The following is a 19,185-nucleotide window of genomic DNA, read 5'->3' as shown; positions in this document are numbered from 1 at the left end:
GACTTCACCAGAAAGTAATATCTTTTATCTGTCTCCACACTGTTCAGTGGTGGCTGCCTGATGAGCAGCTCACTCCTCCCTGTGCTCTGGTCTGCAACAGTTACTGTAGGGAGGCAAGTGAAGTTATAGAAGCAACGACAGTACCAGCATTAACTTACTTTTCTCCTTGTGTTACTATTGTTACTTGGGGTTGTCTTGTGTACTCAGCTCCTGTGTTCTCACCAGAGAAGATTTCAAGCAAGATACAAACCACAGTAAAAGTTTAACGTATTTTACTAAGAAAGAAAGCATCCCCAAAGAAGATGATAAGTTTTCTCAAAGATGATGAGTTTTCTTGACCACTTGATTTTATTGGTTTATTTATTGAGCTCAATTTTTGAGGGGAGAGTGGGAAAGTTGTTAAAAAGTCCCACCCACGTATCACTCCTCAGCTCTGATTTACAAACTATATTAGATTCCTAAACCTCTACAGGGTATGCTTTTATCTACAGGCATTTAAGTGAAACCTGATGAAGAGGGAGGCTATAATCACAATGATATTATAATGATATGCTAACAACAGAAGTACAACTCTGTCATACTGACCTGGCTAACAAGTTTTAATTGGAACTTGTTTTACAGAACTTTTGGTTGGTGGAATCTTATCTTAATCATCCTGCTTTTCTATAACTTGGAATCTCTGGTCTGTGTAAAGGTCTCATTTCCTCCCAACCAGACCTGGATCAGGATGTCTCTTTTAAAAAAAAAAAAAAATATATATATATATATATATATTTAATTGTAGTTGGACGCAACAAAATGCCTTTATTTTTATTTGGTGCTGAGGATCGAATCCAGGGCTCCGCCTGTGCTAGGCGAGCGCTCTACCGCTGAGCAACAATCATAGCCCCTGTGTGTTTCTTATCTACAGAACAGTCTTTGTATATATATATATATATATATATATATATATATATATATATATATGGGTGGTTCTCACTGTTCTCCTAACTTGGCTAGGTTTTTGGAACAAAAAGGGGTTAAGGGTATAGAAATGGCTTTAGTACCCTCCTTTTTCCTTTAAGGATGATATAGGAGTATAGGATAGGTGGATAGGATTTGAGATTTTCTGTTACATGGATAATACTTAGGTCAGTGCAGTGATTGTTACCTATGGAAATGCCCTTAAAAATCTCATTTCTTGATGAGACTTTTTAATAGCTGTGTCTGAACATAAGTGCTTAGCAAAATGTCACATACCTCAAAAACTATGGAGGCAACACTATGGAGATAGAAGTGGGGAGAGACCTCACTGAGTCACATGTACCTGTTTTAATCTGTATTTTAAAAAAGTCTATTTAATGTTATATCATTACAGATATAAAAGTTCTGGGGGTAAAAACTTCCCTAATTGTTTTGAATTAACAGTAGGCTTTTGTTCCTCTTTTGCAGAGCCTGGTCACTCTATGTGCTAACTGTCTTCCAATGTGTCACGAGTGTCTCAGCCAGGGAGATCTTCCTGATGGAGAGGAATCTTTTTATGTGAGTAGGTTTCCACTCTGGGAAGTAGCATCAGACCCTCTGGTCAAACTGATAACATTCAGAATTGAGCCGAGATTATGATCTGGGAGATTACGAGTATTGTTTTGTTATAGTTAAAGCTTCATCCCGGGGTTTCTTAAACTGACTTCCAGACCACTCATGTATAATCGAATCAAGTAGCATACTGGTGGCAGTTGACCAGAACATAAAGCTGTTCCCCTGATCAGCCCCAAACAATTTCAAGGGCGCTCCTCATAAGCCTGAAAAACACAAAAGGGATATTAGGGGTCCAGCCAATGCAAGCAAGCCAGGTTACAGAAGTGGGAGAGTGCAGTCAAGCGTTGGGAAGCCTAACCAATCACAGTTATCCCAGTCACCCCAGTTACAGAAACAGAGCCCCGTTACCCTAGTTACAGAAACAATTCCCCGTTAGGTAGTTCCACGTTCTTAAAGGTTTCTATAGCAAAAGGAAAAGGACATCTTGCCCCAGTCATGACCCTTCTACTTGGCATGGTTGTTTGACAGGATGAAGTTATAAAACAACATGGAGTCACATTTGCTTCTGCTATCACAGTTTTATTTCTTAGTTTGTTTAATTGACAAATGCAAATTGTATAGACATGTAAAGTGCAACATGAGCTTTTGAAGTCTGTATAGGGATTGCTAATATTAATGGAGAAGAAGCACTCAGGGATGGACTGGAAAATCAAGAGGAAGTGGGGCCTGCTACTGAGGGAAAACAGAGTTTCAGTGTTAGATGTGGTCAGTGAATTCCAGTGTTACAGGGAAAATGAGCAATAAAGGGGCTGAAATTACCTTTTCCTTTTTAGCAAATAACAGGGTCATGATGGCACCTGTGGGAAAAGTTTAAGAAGCTTGGTAGAGATTTAATGCAAATCAGAGGTGGGAAGTAAAACTGACAAAGAATTTAAGAAAGTATAGTCCTTGGTGGATGAAGGAGTAGAAGTGGCCAGAGGGCAGCCTTACAGTAAAGAGCTGGCTGGTTTTGTGTCTTCTGTTTTCAAAGATGGAAGAGATTTTCCCATACTTACATGCCAAGGGCAGGAATCATCAGAGGGAAGGAATGAAGACACTGGTGGAAGAGTTTGGAATTACGGGATGTTTCAGGAAGAAGAAAGATGAGGATTTGGTAGCTGACGGGGTGGCACATTTGAGATGTGATCATTGAAGGAAGAAGACTTTTTTTCTTTTGTAACATGAAAGTAGCAGAAGTAAAAGGACTTTAGGGATGTGCACTTACATTAAGGCTTTGGAAAATATCAGTGTCACATTCTTCACATTCAGAATTGGGGAGAAGAAAAGCCTGTGCTGCCACTGAGATTAGGTCCTGGAGTTCTACTCTTCAGACAGCCTTAGAGGACAAGTAGGGTCTCAGAGGAGAGTGAGGAGATGTAGACTGTGTCCCAGGAGGGGTGATGTGGACTAGAGTGGGCGGTGGCAGGAAGGGTGCTGTCATGAGAGGGTCACAGCAAGAGCCTTGAGGGGCTGATGCCCCAGGGAGGCTGCACCTGAGGTGGAGAAAGACATTAACCAGGGATCAGCCTGGAGCCGGTCGGCAGCTGCAGTGTCAGACCTGGTGGCAGCAGGAGTCTGCACAACAGCATCTCATCTGAGCTGTGCCTTCTTGGACTAATCTGGGATGTGTGGTGTGTGTTTTTGTTCTGTAGACTTGAGTACATAAGTGGATACTACAGAGTGTCATCTTACTTCCTTGGAAAACTGTTATTTGAGTTCCTATTCAGGAGGTTTTTTCCAAGTTTTATATTTACTGGTATACTATACTGGATATTAGGTAAGTAATAAGACAAAGATATGTCTTCAGTCTTAGATATGAGCTGATGCTAATTTCGAATTTCTCTTTGTAAGCATGTTCATGGTTCTCCAAACTGCATACCCAGCCAAAAGCTATTGAAGCATTGTATCCTCTCTAATAAAGCTGCTAAATGTGGGCCTTGTTCAGACTTTTTCTAAACAAACTTTTGTGCATGTGTGCGGGAGGGGTGTACTGAGGATTGAACCTAAGGTATAAGCTCAGTAGGCAAGTGCTGGACCATTCCATTTTAGTTTTACTTTAATATGAGACATTTTAATCTTGGTAAATTTCCAGGCTAGCCTTGAACTTGTGAGCCTGCTTCCTTGTTCTCCTAAGTAGCCTGTTTTCAGGTATATGCCCCCTGTAAGCAGTCCAATAAACTCTTATTAAAACTACATTTTATTGAGAAATGCTGTGTCATATACAGATATGGAGGGAATTTATAAAACTCTTTGAGATTGTGCTAGAGGAACTGGAATATTTATTGCCTATTTATCTATATTTCTTCTCTGTATCTCTACATATATCTCTATATGGAGATAAAATATAGATAGTTAGGTAATATCTCTAGAATCTATAGAGATATATTGAGAGGGATAAATAATCAACACACACATACATTCTCTCCCTGTCTCCTTCTATGGTGAAAGAAAGATAGTGACTTTTAAAGAAGGTTAATTTAATAAAAATACTTGTTTGGTAGATATAGACAGATGTTTGTGCATTATGCTCAGGTTTCCTTCCAGTTTCATTGCATGAATATTTCCATATCTCACACAAACACACACACACATACATACATGTGCACACATAAACACAACAGAAATATCCATTTTTGACAACACATGAGAGTAAGAACCACTGATAGAACTTAAATCTTCCATATTACAAATAAATAAAAAGTTGCATCATAAAGAATTTGTCATGATAACTAGACCCCCAGACTCCTGTTTAGTATTCTTGAAGCTGTTTTATGACCAAGAGCATTAGCTTATAATCATTTATAAAGTAGTTGCTTAACCTAACCCATTCTATATCACATGTGAGCAATAAATATTCCAGAGCCATGTGATCGTTTGTCTAGGGAAGTCTTCCATTATGGAGAAACTCTCTCTCCATTTCCCAAGACACTCAATCCACTTGTGGAATCCCAACCCCACTTTCTTCACTAATGCAGTTGCAGCAAACAGTGAACAATATGGAGATGTCTGCTCTTGAGTCTCCTTAGACTGTAGAATTTTAGCCATTTGTGTTGCCTGTGTCTCTCCACCTCAGCAATCTGATATTGTTCATAATTATATGTAAAGGAGAGTAGGTGTTACATGGAAAGGTCCTTCATCAGTAAATGTACAAAAGAACTGTGATAACTTTGTGCACTTACAACAAGGGAAACAATTAAGGGGTGAATCATGATAGTTGGGTCACGTTTGTCTTTTTTTCATTCTGATATTAGTTGATTGGAAAATTGTAGTGTTCTTTGCATGTTGAACAGTCTGAAAGACAAGGTGACCTAGACAGCTGCACTGACCCCTTCTTTTCTTTCTGAGGGCTGAAACGGGGGATAACAGCTTTCCTCATCACAATGATTACCACTTTGATGGTGGCTTATTCCACCACTGCCATGATCCTGGCTATAGGAACACGTGAGAATGCAGCATCCGGAAAAACACGTCTGGTGACCATCTATTTTGTGTTTATGCTGGTGAGTGGGAACTGTGCTTCTGTGAGAGAGAATTTTCACCTTGTTTCTTCATGCACATTCACCTTGGTAAATTGGAACTTGATAATCCAGAGGAACTATCATTGGCCCATTACCTCATAAAAAAGATAAGTTACCTGCCTGCCTTTGATGCTGGTATTAGAGATTTTCTAGCTGTTTACCCACAGCAAAGATGGTTTGGTTGGACTCACTACTCTCCAAGATCAGAGCGAAGCTTCATGAGTGTGCAGCATGAGGAGTCTAACTTGAGTTTTAAAAATAGTGGAAAATGTCCAAACCTATATATTATGCTTGGGTTTCCCTCCAGTTTCATTGCATTGGATATTTCCATCTCTCTGTCTCACACACACATAAAAACACTAGAAATATCTATTTTTGACAACATACCAGAGTAGGAACCACTGATAGAACTTAAATCTATGGGTCACTTATTTCTGGTTTCCTGATGATCTCTTATATCAATATTTTTCTGCTCTTATTTTGTTTTCAATGGTTACTTAGTTCTAATCTTACATGGCCTAAAGTTTGCACTCACAGTGATGAATCAACAGGTGAATGGAACTACTTACCACTATGACATGAACTAAACAGGAGTGCCTAACCATTAATACATCCTTTCTGCTACAGTAGGAAGAGATGCCTTTCAGTGATGCATAATTAGTAAAAGCACTTGCCAAAGTTTAATTCTTTCCTTTCTAAATTTGGCAACTACCAATGTATATCATTGAGAAATTAATGTCTTATTTATATTTCCTATATTGTCCTTCAGTAAATGAAGTGTTCTTCAATAAATTAAGATGTTTTGTTTGCTTTATTTGGTGCTCTGACTAACATGTAAACATTTCTATGTGGCAGTTTAGAAGCCGATCACAAAACCACATTTTACTTAGAGATGCTGTTGTATACTAAGCACATGGAGTCTTCATGAGTAAATGTGTAGGCACAGCACAGTACCAGTCATTGTTTTGCATATCCCAAGGCACCTTGCACCAGTTGAGTTAAGTGTTATGTGGACCTCAGAGGTGTCTCTTTTTCATCTTGAGCATTCGCTCTTGTCACCTCCATTGTCATACTGCTTTCTGTTAGCTTTAGATGAATGTATTGACTGTGTTTTCTGCTGTGCTCCACTACATCATCCTCTTTATCAATTTTAGGCTTTGGGTTTCCTTGAGCCTGCATTCTGAACCCCAAATTACTCCAAAAGTCATGGATATACTGCACAGACCCTTGTAAATAATAAATCATATCGTATGGAAGTAGAGAGGGATGTGTGATGCTCAGGATCTCTGGTATGTGTTCCTAGATGGTCAGCTTTATTAGGAGAACAGATAGTGGTAGTGCAATGTCAATATTCAGTGTAGCCAGGCCTCATGTCTATGGGTTCTTCATCAAAGATTCAGCCTACCACAGAACTATACAGAACAAAAATCATGTCTGGACTGAATATGTATAGTTATTCTTTTCTCATCTAAGCCATAATGTTTAAACCACATAGCATTTACATTGTGTTAGGTATTTACATAAGACATGGAAATGATTTAAAATATGCAGGATGTGTATATTTACAGCATAAAGAATGTACATAGGTTACATATAAAACTCTGCCATTTTTAAAATAAGGGACTTAAGCGTCTGCAAGTTTTGGTAACTGTAGTTGAGATGGGTGGGTCCTGGAAAAAATTCCTCAGATACTAAGAGATAGCTGTATTTCTTAATCTTTCATTGTGTGCAGTTACAAAGAAAGCTGATAGCATAGTCCTGATAATTAAGAATCCTCCAAATAAGTGGAGCATATTATACAGATTATAGGCTTATTTCCCCAAATCTTCAAAATAATTGAAACGTGTAATATACTTTATACATATATTATCCTTCCTTTAATATCATAAACTGCCTCATTAATGCAGAGGTATAGACATGCAAAGAACAAAGATTATTGTTTAGAGTAAATGGAAAGAATTTCAAGAAAGTGTAGATCTTAGCAGAGATGTTTTTAGAAGGTTGTGGAGTTCTTGTAGAGGGCCTTGCCCAGAGTTCCTCATGAAAACACTGAACTGGTTCTGATATTTGGTTTTGCTTTTCATAGGTTTTCTTGGGTATGTCATTGAATTTTGAAACCATGGCACCTCAGCTCTCCTGGCTTCAGTACTTCAGTATTCCTCATTATGGCTATATGGTAAGTTGTCTTCATCTGCCATTGTGACTGGGTTCCTAACCTGGGAACAAACAAAATCAAGCCCGACACTCTCATTTCCAATCCATGAACTGTGACTGTCTACTATCCATGAACTGTCTTTCAGGAACAATGCATGAGTATTTCCTGTTAGCATGGGTAACCACAAGGTCAGGGATTCATCTGAGGTTTTTCTCAGTCACCTCATTGTTTGAGGGAGATGAAAGGTGAAAAATATTTTCAGAATAAAAGGTGGGTGGGAGACTGGAAAACAGCTTATTCTAAAAGGCAAATTAGAAGAGAAACAAAGACCATGAAGTACTCATAGCCATATTGGCTTTGGCAAGTTAATTGGCTCCAAAGAAAGCTGTGTCTTAACACAGTACAACCAAATTTTTAACTACCAGACTTATAACTGGTTTTGATTGAAACAAACAAGAAAAGATCATTACCATAAATCAACAATATTCATTAAGCACCAAAGTATTATTTGGAATACACTGTTTGTGGGGTTAAAATATTGGGAAAGAAGAAAGTAAATATGGGGCAATAACAACCAGAAGTCTTTCTTCTTGGCCAATTTAAAACATCACAACACTAAGCCTTTTGAGGATTAATCTGGAGGATATAACTGAGATACTTCTTTGGCACTTTTGTTTTTTCTCTTTTGCGGTACTAGGGAGTGAACCCAGGCCCTTGTGCATGCTCAGCATGTGCTCTAACACTTTGGTATATCTTCAGCCCTTTTTCTTTTATCATGACACAGGATCTGGCTAAGTTGAGTTGCCCAGGCTGACCTTGAACTTGCAATTCTCCTACCTCAGCCTTTGAAATTTGAAAGTGTTTACCTTGTCCTGTTCCCCCTTGTATTACAGGCTTTGCAGCATAATGAATTTTTGGAACAAAAGTTCTGTTCAGGACCCAATACAACAATGAGCAACTGCCGTCCCAGCTTTTTGATGTAAGTTTGAGTTCAGTGTCCTAAAGGATTGCTTACTTTCTACTGTGGTGTGATGTAGAAAGTCTCCTGGGCTTAGAAAAAATTTGAGACCTTCCAGGGTCAACAAGAGTTTCTGAATCTATGTTTTCTCACTCGTAAAGTAAGCCATGGTGCACTGGTAATGCATGGGAACATGCTGTGCATGTATTTGACTGCAGTCAAAATTGTATTTAATGTGGAGAATTATCTGTTTTGAGCTTTTGAAAGACTGATGTTTTAGTTGTGGTTTTGAATTAACAAGAGAAAAGAGAATGCCAGTATGTTAAACTCATAGATTTTCCAAATAGTATTAAAATAATTCTTAGTAGTAACAAATTTCTATTATTAATTACTGACAGGAAAAATTCTGTGAAAATTTTCTTTCTTTCCCCCTTAATCCTGGTTTGATCTGGGTGTGACATCTTTGTAACACAAAGTCAGTGGCACATTGCTGGTCAGGATGAAGTGTATGTGAAAAGAAGGACCAGATAAGGAGCCACCATGGGCTTCACAATTACATAAGGCTCATCCTCTTAAGGGAAAGGAGGAAGCTTCCCTCCAGCAAAGAGAGGCCGTGGATGTTTTTGAAACTTCTAAATTTGAAGAGATGCACAAGAATGGCAGCAGGCAATAATTGTGGCTGCACCAGGTTTTTTTTTTTTTTTTTTTTTTTGTAACAGCTGCTTTTCTAAGCTGTGGCAAGAACACTTCATCCTGCTCTGCTTTAGCTGCTTTTGTAACCTGTTGCAAGACATTGCATCCTGCTCTGCTCCAGCTGCTACTTAAGATCCAACTCTGATTCCTGGCCCTGAGGGTATCTTTCTGTAGCTCAGTATGTGTGATGCTCATCACAGTCTTGGTGCAAAAGCCTCCAGAGTATAACTCTGGCTGCAAGCCTTTACTCCTCCCTGGTCCTAGTTTTATAATTCTTAGCCTGTGTTCTTTGAATGGCTGTCTTGTGAGCAGAACTATGGGGATCTTTGATCATCTTAACAAGGGCCACAGGTGTCATCAGTTAAAGCTGAGGGTTCCCTATGAGGAGTATGTGAAAATTACCTGAACAATATTTCCTTTGAAGAGAGCAGCATTACAAATTTGGAAATTAGTTCATCTTTGGAGGCTAGAAACTTGGTTCATAGTATGACTGCAAATTTGGTCAAGGTTGTTAATCCTAATTCTCCTCTTTAAAATATGTGTAATATCAATACCCCTTTAGATTTTTTTAGGGTTTAACTGAGTGTTTAGATGCAAATTGCTTGGCATGGTATCTAGCAAAATTGTAATCATTTAATGATTGATAATTATTAGATATGAAGGGATAACACCTGGTTAACTGTAGGCTTCTTGGAAAAAGAAATAGTAAATATATTGAGTAAAATTTGACAGATACTAGGAATGAAATTGTAACTTTATTTGTGTTGAATTTCAGATGTACTGGCGAAGAATTCTTGATAATTCAGGGCCTCAGTCTCTCACCTTGGAGCTTATGGATCAACCATCTGGGTTTGGCTTGTATGATGTTTGTCTTCCTCGTAATTGCCTATCTAAAAATGTTATTTCTTAAAAAACATTCTTAAATCCCTGTTTAATTTACTATGAATTACCCTCACATTAAAAAAGAGAACCTTGATTTATTTTAAATATCCAATAAAGATTTTATATTATTTTCTGACCAGTTGCGATCAACAATTATTTTAATTTAGAAAAATTTCACAAAAATTATAACAAGCCATATTTTACGTGACAGAACCAAGCAAAATACTGATGCTATTATGTATTGTATAATAGTTTATCTCATGAGACAGGAATGGAGAAGAAATCTAGTCTAATTTATTGACCTGAAAAAGAGGAATTGAATTTCAGAAACTCTTGACAAGTTGCCAACATCTCTGATATCAGTTTTCTCCCCTTTTTAATAAATAGGGAGGTTACTATCACTCCAATTTTAAAAGTTTGCGACTGTGTAATTTTCTATTAATTAATAACATATATGTTAACATCTGAAGAGATCTCAAGATGACAGAGGATGGCTGAATTTCTAATTGCTCCTTGGCTTGGATACAAGCAGCAGGAGTACTGCGTCTCAGCAAGGTAGGTGAAAAGGGGGAATTCACTGAAATTCAGTATTGTACAGTCAGAGTCTCATAAAGACTCACAATTTTGAGTGCATTAAAGAAAGAATAAGAAAAAAATTCATTGGATTCAAGCTCTTTTTAGAAGTTGCAGTGTACCTAGTTCATCATGGAAGGGAGGGAAAATACAAACAGAAACACAATGGACCAATTTGTCAAGTAAAAAAATTCCTAGATCAGAAAAACAGTCTGAACTTAGCTGGTCCAGAGACTACACAGCAAAATGACATTTTAAAATGATCCATTTTGTAAGTGGAAAGCGGAGAGCTGAGACTAGAGCCATTTTAAAGAGTTCATGCTGCACCTTCTGCTACCTGAGCATGGGAGATTGTAACAAACACTGCCATACTGTCTTGGCGAGCATCTACTGGGTGGTCTAGGGTGTACCTAGCAGAAAATGATTGAAACAGGCTCCAAAAAGATTATACCCAGGGAATTCAAGTAAGAAATATGGAAAGGAGTGCTATTTGCTTTCCTTTTGAGTCTGGACATTCACATGACCAGCTGAAGGGGACTGGGAAATTGAACAGGTGGGTGTGAATACACTCAGATGCTAAGTCTATTAAAGGCATATTTGTGGGCAGCAGAGTGAGTGTGCCCAGTAGTGGGTTGGCTCCCCTGCCCTATAAATAGAATTCTTGGGAAGCTCATGACATCCAGACTCGAAGCAGAGATTGGCATCTAGAGGTGTGTTGATATAATCACTCCAGAGATTATACCACCCTTCAGAGTCACTAAGTCCTAATTAGACTAAGTCCCAGCTGCTTAAACTGGTAAGAAGAAAAGCTGAAAGCTATCTCTACCAGCTTTGGTTTTAGACCACTCCAGCTGACAGCTTCATGAGCAACAAAAAGAGGAAGGGGTTAACAACCCCCAGGCCTCCCTCTCCCTCTCTCTTTTCCTCCCTTCTCCCTCCCTCCATAACCCTAGAAGAAATGAATAGTGAGATAGTTGGACATAGGTAGTGACCATTTAGCCTCATTGACAGTTTTGAACACTTCAGTGAAGACAGTTCTTTCATTTTTCATTTAGAATATTTTCTTTTCTTTTTTTGTATTCCAAAATAATAGTTTATTTTGTTCATTGTACATGATTGGTGTTTAATAAAAATTTATCAAATGAGTGAATATTTTTTAAATTTACTTTTCAATGTCTTACATGTTTACAATTGCTAAGGAATTTTTTTATTTTCTTTTTTGGTGTTCTTGCTGTGCTGATTGGTTCATGGATATATATACATGTATTTGTTTCTTTTTTCTATTTTTATAATACTAATTTTTCCTTGTCTTTGAGGGTAGGATTTTTGTTCATTTTGATTTTGTTTTCTTTTTATATTTTTTCTCCTTTCTTCTCTACTAACAAAATTCTCTTCTTTCTTTTTCACTTTACTTTGTTTTCTATTATCTTTTTTTTTTTTTTTTTGCGGGGTGGGTACTAAGGATTGAATTCAGGGACACTCAACCACTGAGCCACATCCCCAGCCCTATTTTGTTTTTTATTTAGAGACAGGGACTCACTGAATTGCTTAGCACCTCACTTTTGCTGAGGCTGGCTTTGAACTCACAATCTTCCTGCCTCACCCTATCAGCCACTGGGATTACAGGCATGTGCCACCGTGCAGGGCTATGATTTATCATTTTAATGTCCTCTACTTGTTACATCTCCTCTGCATTCTCTCTTTTCACATTTTGAACATTCTAAATTTTCGTGTACCTTCCTACCACATTTTATTTTCTCTTGATGAACTATGTTTTTAAAATCTTTTAGAACTATTTGTTCTAAAACCATTCATGTCGAAGTTATTAGTATTGTGGATGGCATAATTGACATATGCTGTTTAATGCTAGATCTATTTCACAACTATTTATTGGTTTTTGCTGTTGGAAATTTCTAACCCCACTATTCCTGTTTTGGTGGTAATTAGTATTGTTAATGTCATAGTAGGCACTGGGCATATATTTTAATACTGTATGTTATTTCTTTTGATCATTGCTATTATTTGTTTCCCACTTTTTTGAGAGTTTCAGGGAGTCTACATGGACACTATAAATTCACAGGGCAGAGATGCAGCTGGTGAACTAAACCCAGCCAAGAGAAAATGCACCTTGCCCCACATATAAACTAAGCACAGCGAAACTTCAGTGATAATTCAATACAAAGAATAGCGGAGACAAAACCCCAAAACTAATGATCAAGTTTCAAGTAAGAATGGGTAGGGGAATCCTTTGGGTCCCACTCATGGACATTCACTCCTATAGAAAAACAGAATTAACAAAAAAGCTGTTAATGACCTGAGGCTCCCAAGCTGCTGGGATTACAGGCATGTGCCCCTGCACCTGGCTATGTTTTATCATTTTAATATCCACTACTTGTGGATATTAGAGCTTCAGAACTTCAGGCCTTGAAGACAGGGTATATGAACTTGAATCCACAGAGTGCAATAAAGGTAAAAATATAGAACATGACTAGAATATATAAGAACTCTGGGACAACATTAAAAGACCAAACCTAAGAATCATTGGGGTAGAAGAGCATATGGAGATACAAACTGAAGGCATAAAGAATATTTTCAGTGAGACAGTTACAGAAAATTTTTATTTTCCCATATCTGAAATAAAGTAGACATACAGGTGACTTGCAGGACCCCAAATAAATTATTCAATGAGAATCTCACCAAGACATATCATAATCAAAATGCCTAACAGAAAATAAGGAAAGAATGTTAAAAGCTGCAAGAGAGAAAATCAGATCATATTTAGAGGCAAACCAATAAAATTAGTTTCTGATTTTTTAGTTCAGACCCTAAAATCATGGAGGGTCTGGACTGATATTTTCCAGGTCCTAAAAGAAAACAACTCCCAGCCAAGGTTACTATAACCCAGCAAAGCTCAGATTCAAATTCAAGAGGAAAATAAAAATATTCCACAAAAAAATCAATCAAAAAATTAATAAGTACCAAGCAAGCACTACAAAGAATACTCAAAGACAAACTGCACACAGAGGAACAAATTTTTAAAAACAAGAAAAAACAACTTTCAAATATGGAAGTTCAAATAGAAGAATAACTCAATAAAGGAGAATCAAGACAGGATAAAACATAGCAAAAAAATAAAATAAAAATAAAAAAGAAGCAGGAAACTACAAGTACATATCCGTACCAACACTTAAAGTTAATGACCTCAATTCCCAAATTAAAAGACACAGATTAGCAGAACAGATCAAAAAACAATATCCAACTATACGCTGTTTACAAGCAACTCATCTCACATAAGCAAGGACATCTACAGGCTGAAGGTGGGGAGAAAAAAAAATCTTTCATGCATACTGACCATGAGAACAAACAGGAATAGCTGTTCTCATATCTGACAAAGCAGATTTCAAGCAAAAATTAATCAGAAGAGACAAAGAAGATCACTACATTCTGGTAAAGGGAACAGTCTAAAAAGAAGATACAATAATAATAAACATTTATACCCCAAATGTCAACACACCCAATTACATTAAAAAATACTCCATAACATGAAATACTGCATAGACCCCTAACACAATAATACTGTGTGACTTCAACACACCCTTATCACCAGTAGACAGGTCATCAAAATATAAAGTGAATAAAGGTATACCCAACCTAAGTAACACTATAATCAATTGGACCTAACAGACATCTACAGAATATTCCATCCCCAGATATCTGAATTCACCTTCTTAGTTGTGCAAGGAACTTTTTCCAAAACAGATCATATTCTCTGCCACAAAGTAAATGCTAGCAAATACAAACAAATCTATGTAATCCCCTGTACTTTAACAGAGCATAATGGAGTGAATTTGAAAATAAACAGCAAGAAAAATAATATAGACCACATAAACACATGGAGAATCAACAATATAAAGAATGGATGAGAGAAAAATGAGAATAGAAATCAAGAAATTCTTAGAAATGAATGAGGACAGAGATGCAACATATTGAAATTTCTGGGACAGTATGAAAGCAGTTCTAAGAGAACTTTACTTTTATCTTTTGTAACCTATTATCTCTTTTTTTTCCAATTGTTGATTTTTGTTGAATGTCACATGGGTTATTTACTGGGAGAAAAGGAAGTGACACTGTACACTATATTGTAGCATGAACTGAGGCAGGAAAGATTAAGGACCATTTTCCCAGGCCCCACCCAACTTTGATCAGCAGAGTTGATGTGAGCCTAAGGGCCTCCCTTTTATCCATCCCCAATGTTATGGCTATTATCAGAGGAGATAACTTTCCTCAAAAACAGCAAGATCATATTTTTAATAAGATTACCCAACTGTCCTGAGGAGCAAACTGAGACCTCCAACTTTAACCTAAGTAACCTAAGAGGGTAATGTCCTTGTTTAAGACCTCTAATGCATTGGCTTTAAAACCTGGTAATGAACATTTGGCACATGTGCAATAAGCATTATGGGCAAGGCACAGGAATCTGTCAATCATCCCTCATTTACCATAAGCCACTCCTAGCAAGAATCCTGCCAGTGGCAAACAACTCAGAAGTGCATATTAGCCCAAATCCATCCCCTCTCTCTCTTTTTTTTTTTTTTTTTAGGAGTGTATCTTCCTCTAATAAACTCTGTTAACTGCTTCTCTTTGTCTTGATGAAGTCTTATCACCATCCATGAACCAGCCATCACCCAGGACCTACAACATAAACTGAATAGAGTATGTCCAGTGATTAATCAGAAAAGTGTTGAAATCAGTGTCATGAATGGTCACTGAGAGTGATGCACACTTGTTGCATAGGCAATGACTTATAGATTGAAGAGCTAGCAGTGGAATTTGTACTTTATGCTAATACAGTTAAATATACTATGGCAACTTAAATTTGAATCAGGTTTCAAAGATCTGGTGTTATATGATTAAACTGTGGTAATTGAACTTTATTTATTAATTTTCTGCACAGTGTGACATGCTTATATACACAGGAGATTTGCTAAAATATGGGCAACTGAGCCAGGCATGGTAGCCCACACTTATAATCCCAGTGATTTGGTGGGCTGAGACAGGAAGATCACAAGTTCAAGAACAGCCTCCACAATTTATCTAGGCCCTAAGCAACTTAGCAAGACCTTATCTCAAAATTAAAATTAAAAATGGCTGGGGTTATAGCTCAGTGTAAAGTATCCCTGGGTTCAATCCCCAGAACAAAACCATTTTTAAATGTAGGCAACTATGAGACAGAATTCAGGAAAACAGTAATCTCGTGTTCCATGCAAGGGATTCTGATTTAAGAAGCTGAAGTTTTCACTTACATCATGATTCCCATGCAACATGGTTGGTGGCTTAAATCAATAGAAAAACAGAGTTAAGGGTCCATGCCGTGGGCCAACAGGATGTTGGGGAAAATCTGAGTATGTTAAAAGTCTTTATTTACATAAATATTCTTTACTCAATAAAGAAGCCACACTGAGAGGACCACAGCTGCACCCTTTCAGGTCCTCTCCTCTTCATCAGCAATCAAGGACTTGCTGAGAAGGTTTGAAAATGTTCTCAAGCCCCAGGCTGTGGCCTAAATCCAGGGACTTTTTTCCATTTACAACTACCCTGGAAGGTCAAATATAAATGGCAAATAACTAAATATTTTTCCATTTAAAATTGTAATTAAAATAGAAAACCTGGAAACATCTTTATATTATTTTCCCTTTCAATTGTTGTCTGAACTCAGGGACTCAAGGTGAAACACACTAGAGGAAATGTCTAAACAAATAAGGGCACTAACTTGGTAAGAGTCAAAAGGATTATTTGGGAATTGAATTCAGGGCATGAAAGAATTCCCAGAAATTAACTCCAAACCAGCAGCATTTCTATTAAGGCTTCAAAGTAGCAATCATTTAATTCCTAAAATATGGCAATCTAAACTTTATTTTTTAAAAATTCAATAGATCAGTATTGGTTTGGAAGTAATTGAAGCAATTCTCATTTTATCTTAGATTCTTTATTATCTTAGATTCTTTGCTTTTGCCTGCAAATGTCTCCTGGGTATTGAAAACAGGATGAATGACTACCTCCATTTTGCATCTGTCTTCTTTGCTATGAGATACTTTGGGTTCCAAGAATGATAGGAATGATAGGTCTGATGGATAAACATCTGGTGATGAGAAAGAGGTAACTATTAGGAAACAAAACTTTTTTTTTTTTTAATTGCCAACAAGGCCTTGCTTGACTAACTCTGAGATAATGATAGATCAGACTACATCTGATCAAGATCGCTGTTTGGGTGATCCCAAAGCCTCAACCTATGCCTTCACCTATGCAAAATCCCAAAGCTCACTCTAATTTCCCTTTCTATAAAACCTTAAAGTCATTATCATAACCTTGAAGAGAAGGCTAAGACTAGGCTACACAAATCTAAACAAATAAGGGCACCAACTGTCTTTTTCTTGAAGCTACCCTGTTAAAAGATCATTTCATGCTTTTCATCATTACCTTTTCCATTTAATTTTTAGGGTGAGTGGCTAGAACTAATTTGTTGGATCCCCAGAGTCATGACTCTGGTCTAGGAATCCAGCAATAACTTTGGGGAGCCAGCCAAGAGAAAGCACACCCTTCGTTCGCACCCTTTGGTCATTAGCCACCGGCAGGTACCAACTCTAAGTCAAGAGGGCAGAAATGGAGGGTCCCATGCTGCAAAAAAAAAAAAAAAAAAAAAAAAAAAAAAGCATTTATTTCAGGATGTCCCATTGCTTTCCACTCTGGGATAGGGTCAGCTGCTTTCTACTAATATTTGGTGAAACAGAGAAACAAATTCTGGACTTTATGGGCCCCCACATCTGAGCCCTGCCAAATACTCCCTAGTGGTGCTCATCAAGTCTTACCCTTTCTTTTCCTTTTTTTTTTTTTTTTTTTTTTGACACTCCTTGAGCCATTTCAGTATCTTTTGAACAAATTTGACTCTCAGTCACGTTTTTGCAATGAGTATCAAATTTTTATTCTGTAACTTTATGTTGACACCTTAGCAGGGAGGGGCTGTAAGGTATTAAGAGAAACCAGTTTGGTTTGAGGTGGCCTCTGTGGTGATTTACATAAAAATGGAAAGCATCAATTCTGTCTTGGTGCCCTCTAGGAGAAATCAGCTGTTTGTTCTACTTATAGTTATAAATCTATGAGCAAGATGAAGAAAATTGATATTGGAAAATGCACTCTGCTCAAATGTAATTGTTCTACATATTTTGGTTGTTAGTCTGGTGGTTGCTAGTCTGTTTTGGTGATGATTGATTTAGAAACCAACATTTGAGCTAAAACTAGATTCTTCACTTCTGTTGGTGGGTGGGGTCTGTGAAAGTCAAGTCGCAGGCCTCTGCAGCCTAGAAAACACCTTTCAGTGTTAGCAGCTAATTAGCTGGCATCAGCTCAGAGGGTCTATCTGGCAAAGTCAGATTCCTCTCCACTACAATTGAGTGGCATGCTGTGGCTTTCAGGGGTAGACCCTAGCGGTTCACTGATAATTTCTTTCCAAGTTCTTGTCTGATAGATTTTTTTTTAACCTGTTAAAAAAGAAAAAAAAACACAGGGGACTCCTGTCTCAAGGGCTGTGATTCTGTCCATTAGCAGGACAGGTGGATTTTAAGGAGATGATTCAAAGGCTACATTCCACATGTTCTTTGTTGGAGTTGTAATCACTTGTTAATTTGGGAGATAGTAATTTCAGAAATCTTCTGGTACCATCCCCAAAGTCTGGATTACTTCATTCTTCTGGTTAGTGTGTACTCAAGGACAGATAAATCTGCCTAAGATGGGGAAAAAAGGTAATCTTGTTTTGCCTGAGACTGGGTAGAGGGACAGACTGGGGAGAAGCAGCGAGAGAGAAAGAGAAAGAAACAAATTTATTTAAAAAAAATAAGTTGCAGTGGCAGAGCAGCAAGGGCTATATATGCCCTTGATTTCTAAGGTTAGTTAGGACCCAGAGAATGACAGGCACCCTCTCTGGGCCCTTTGGTGAGCTGCCACATCTGCTAATTATGGAGACTGGGGGGACCCTAGAGAACAGGGAGCCAACCAGTGCACATTCTACAAAGAAGAGGGCCTTTCTCTTTCTTTGACTTTCATCTCCAAGTTTTGGGTTTTAAACACCCAGCAGGCCAGTTTCATCAGTCTTAAAGTGTCAGTAACAAGTTATAACTCCAATATCTATAATTTTACAGTTACCCCTTTCATTTAATTGGGATAAGTAACTGTAAGTCAGCATTATATCCTATCTGTCCTATATGTAATGGCTTATTATCTCAAATTAACTCAGGTTGTTTTACTAGAAGCAGGACCTCTGTGAAACACTAATAGGCAACAGTTATAAAGTTTGCAAGGAAAATACACAATGAAGTTAATAGGGCAAAACATATTCAGTTTGTGTAATAGCTATGAACCAAGTAAAATGATTGTTAAAATCTTAAACCTTTACTTAGTTATGTACTATATCCCCTGTTTGAGATCACAGTAATCTTCACAACAAAATTTGATCTTTTGATCATAACTCTAAATGAGCTCAACCTAGCCTATTTTGGAGCCATTCTAACATGGAGTGAGAGGCAGAGCTGTATCTCAGGTAAGGTGGGGATATTGACAAAAAACACAAGACAACATTACATATAAAACATAAACAAAGGCTAAGAGTTTTTTCTTTGCTAGCAAAGCAATAAAACTTTTTTCCTTTGTCTCAAAAAAATAGATAAATAAATAAATAAATAAAAATTTAAAAATAAATACAACCCTTCATGGCAGAGCAGAAAAGCATAAGGTGGATCACTGTTATAAGTGGAGATTGATAAGAGCCTCCCTTGGCCAAATTGAGGTCTCATTCTCTT

The 19,185-nt window shown here is 37.5% G+C and overlaps 1 protein-coding gene and 1 pseudogene across 6 annotated transcripts in view; one reads left to right on the top strand and one right to left on the bottom strand.

Moving 5' to 3' along the window:
• The window catches only part of LOC107141130 (broad substrate specificity ATP-binding cassette transporter ABCG2-like), a 66,836-nt gene extending 57,005 nt beyond the window's left edge, over positions 1-9,831 (top strand). For 5 of the 6 annotated variants that reach the window (XM_048813590.1, XM_048813588.1, XM_048813589.1 and 2 more), the window contains 6 exons: positions 1,432-1,521; positions 3,210-3,334; positions 4,903-5,057; positions 7,162-7,251; positions 8,124-8,209; positions 9,657-9,831. In XM_048813590.1, coding sequence (XP_048669547.1) covers positions 1,432-1,521; positions 3,210-3,334; positions 4,903-5,057; positions 7,162-7,251; positions 8,124-8,209; positions 9,657-9,804 — 694 coding nt within the window. In that variant the 3' untranslated portion in view covers positions 9,805-9,831. Of the gene's footprint in view, positions 1-1,431; positions 1,522-3,209; positions 3,335-4,902; positions 5,058-6,229; positions 6,365-7,161; positions 7,252-8,123; positions 8,210-9,656 lie in introns of those variants that run through there. The other variant, XR_007351362.1, reaches the window with a different exon arrangement.
• Positions 1-19,185, bottom strand: part of LOC107141308 — a 303,686-nt pseudogene that overhangs the window by 226,954 nt on the left and 57,547 nt on the right.

Source organism: Marmota marmota, unplaced genomic scaffold (assembly GCF_001458135.2).
Source record: "Marmota marmota marmota unplaced genomic scaffold, marMar, whole genome shotgun sequence".
In the NCBI taxonomy this organism is placed as follows: domain Eukaryota; kingdom Metazoa; phylum Chordata; class Mammalia; order Rodentia; family Sciuridae; genus Marmota; species Marmota marmota.
Note: the sequence above shows the minus strand (reverse complement) of the source record. Positions and strands in the feature narration are given on the sequence as shown.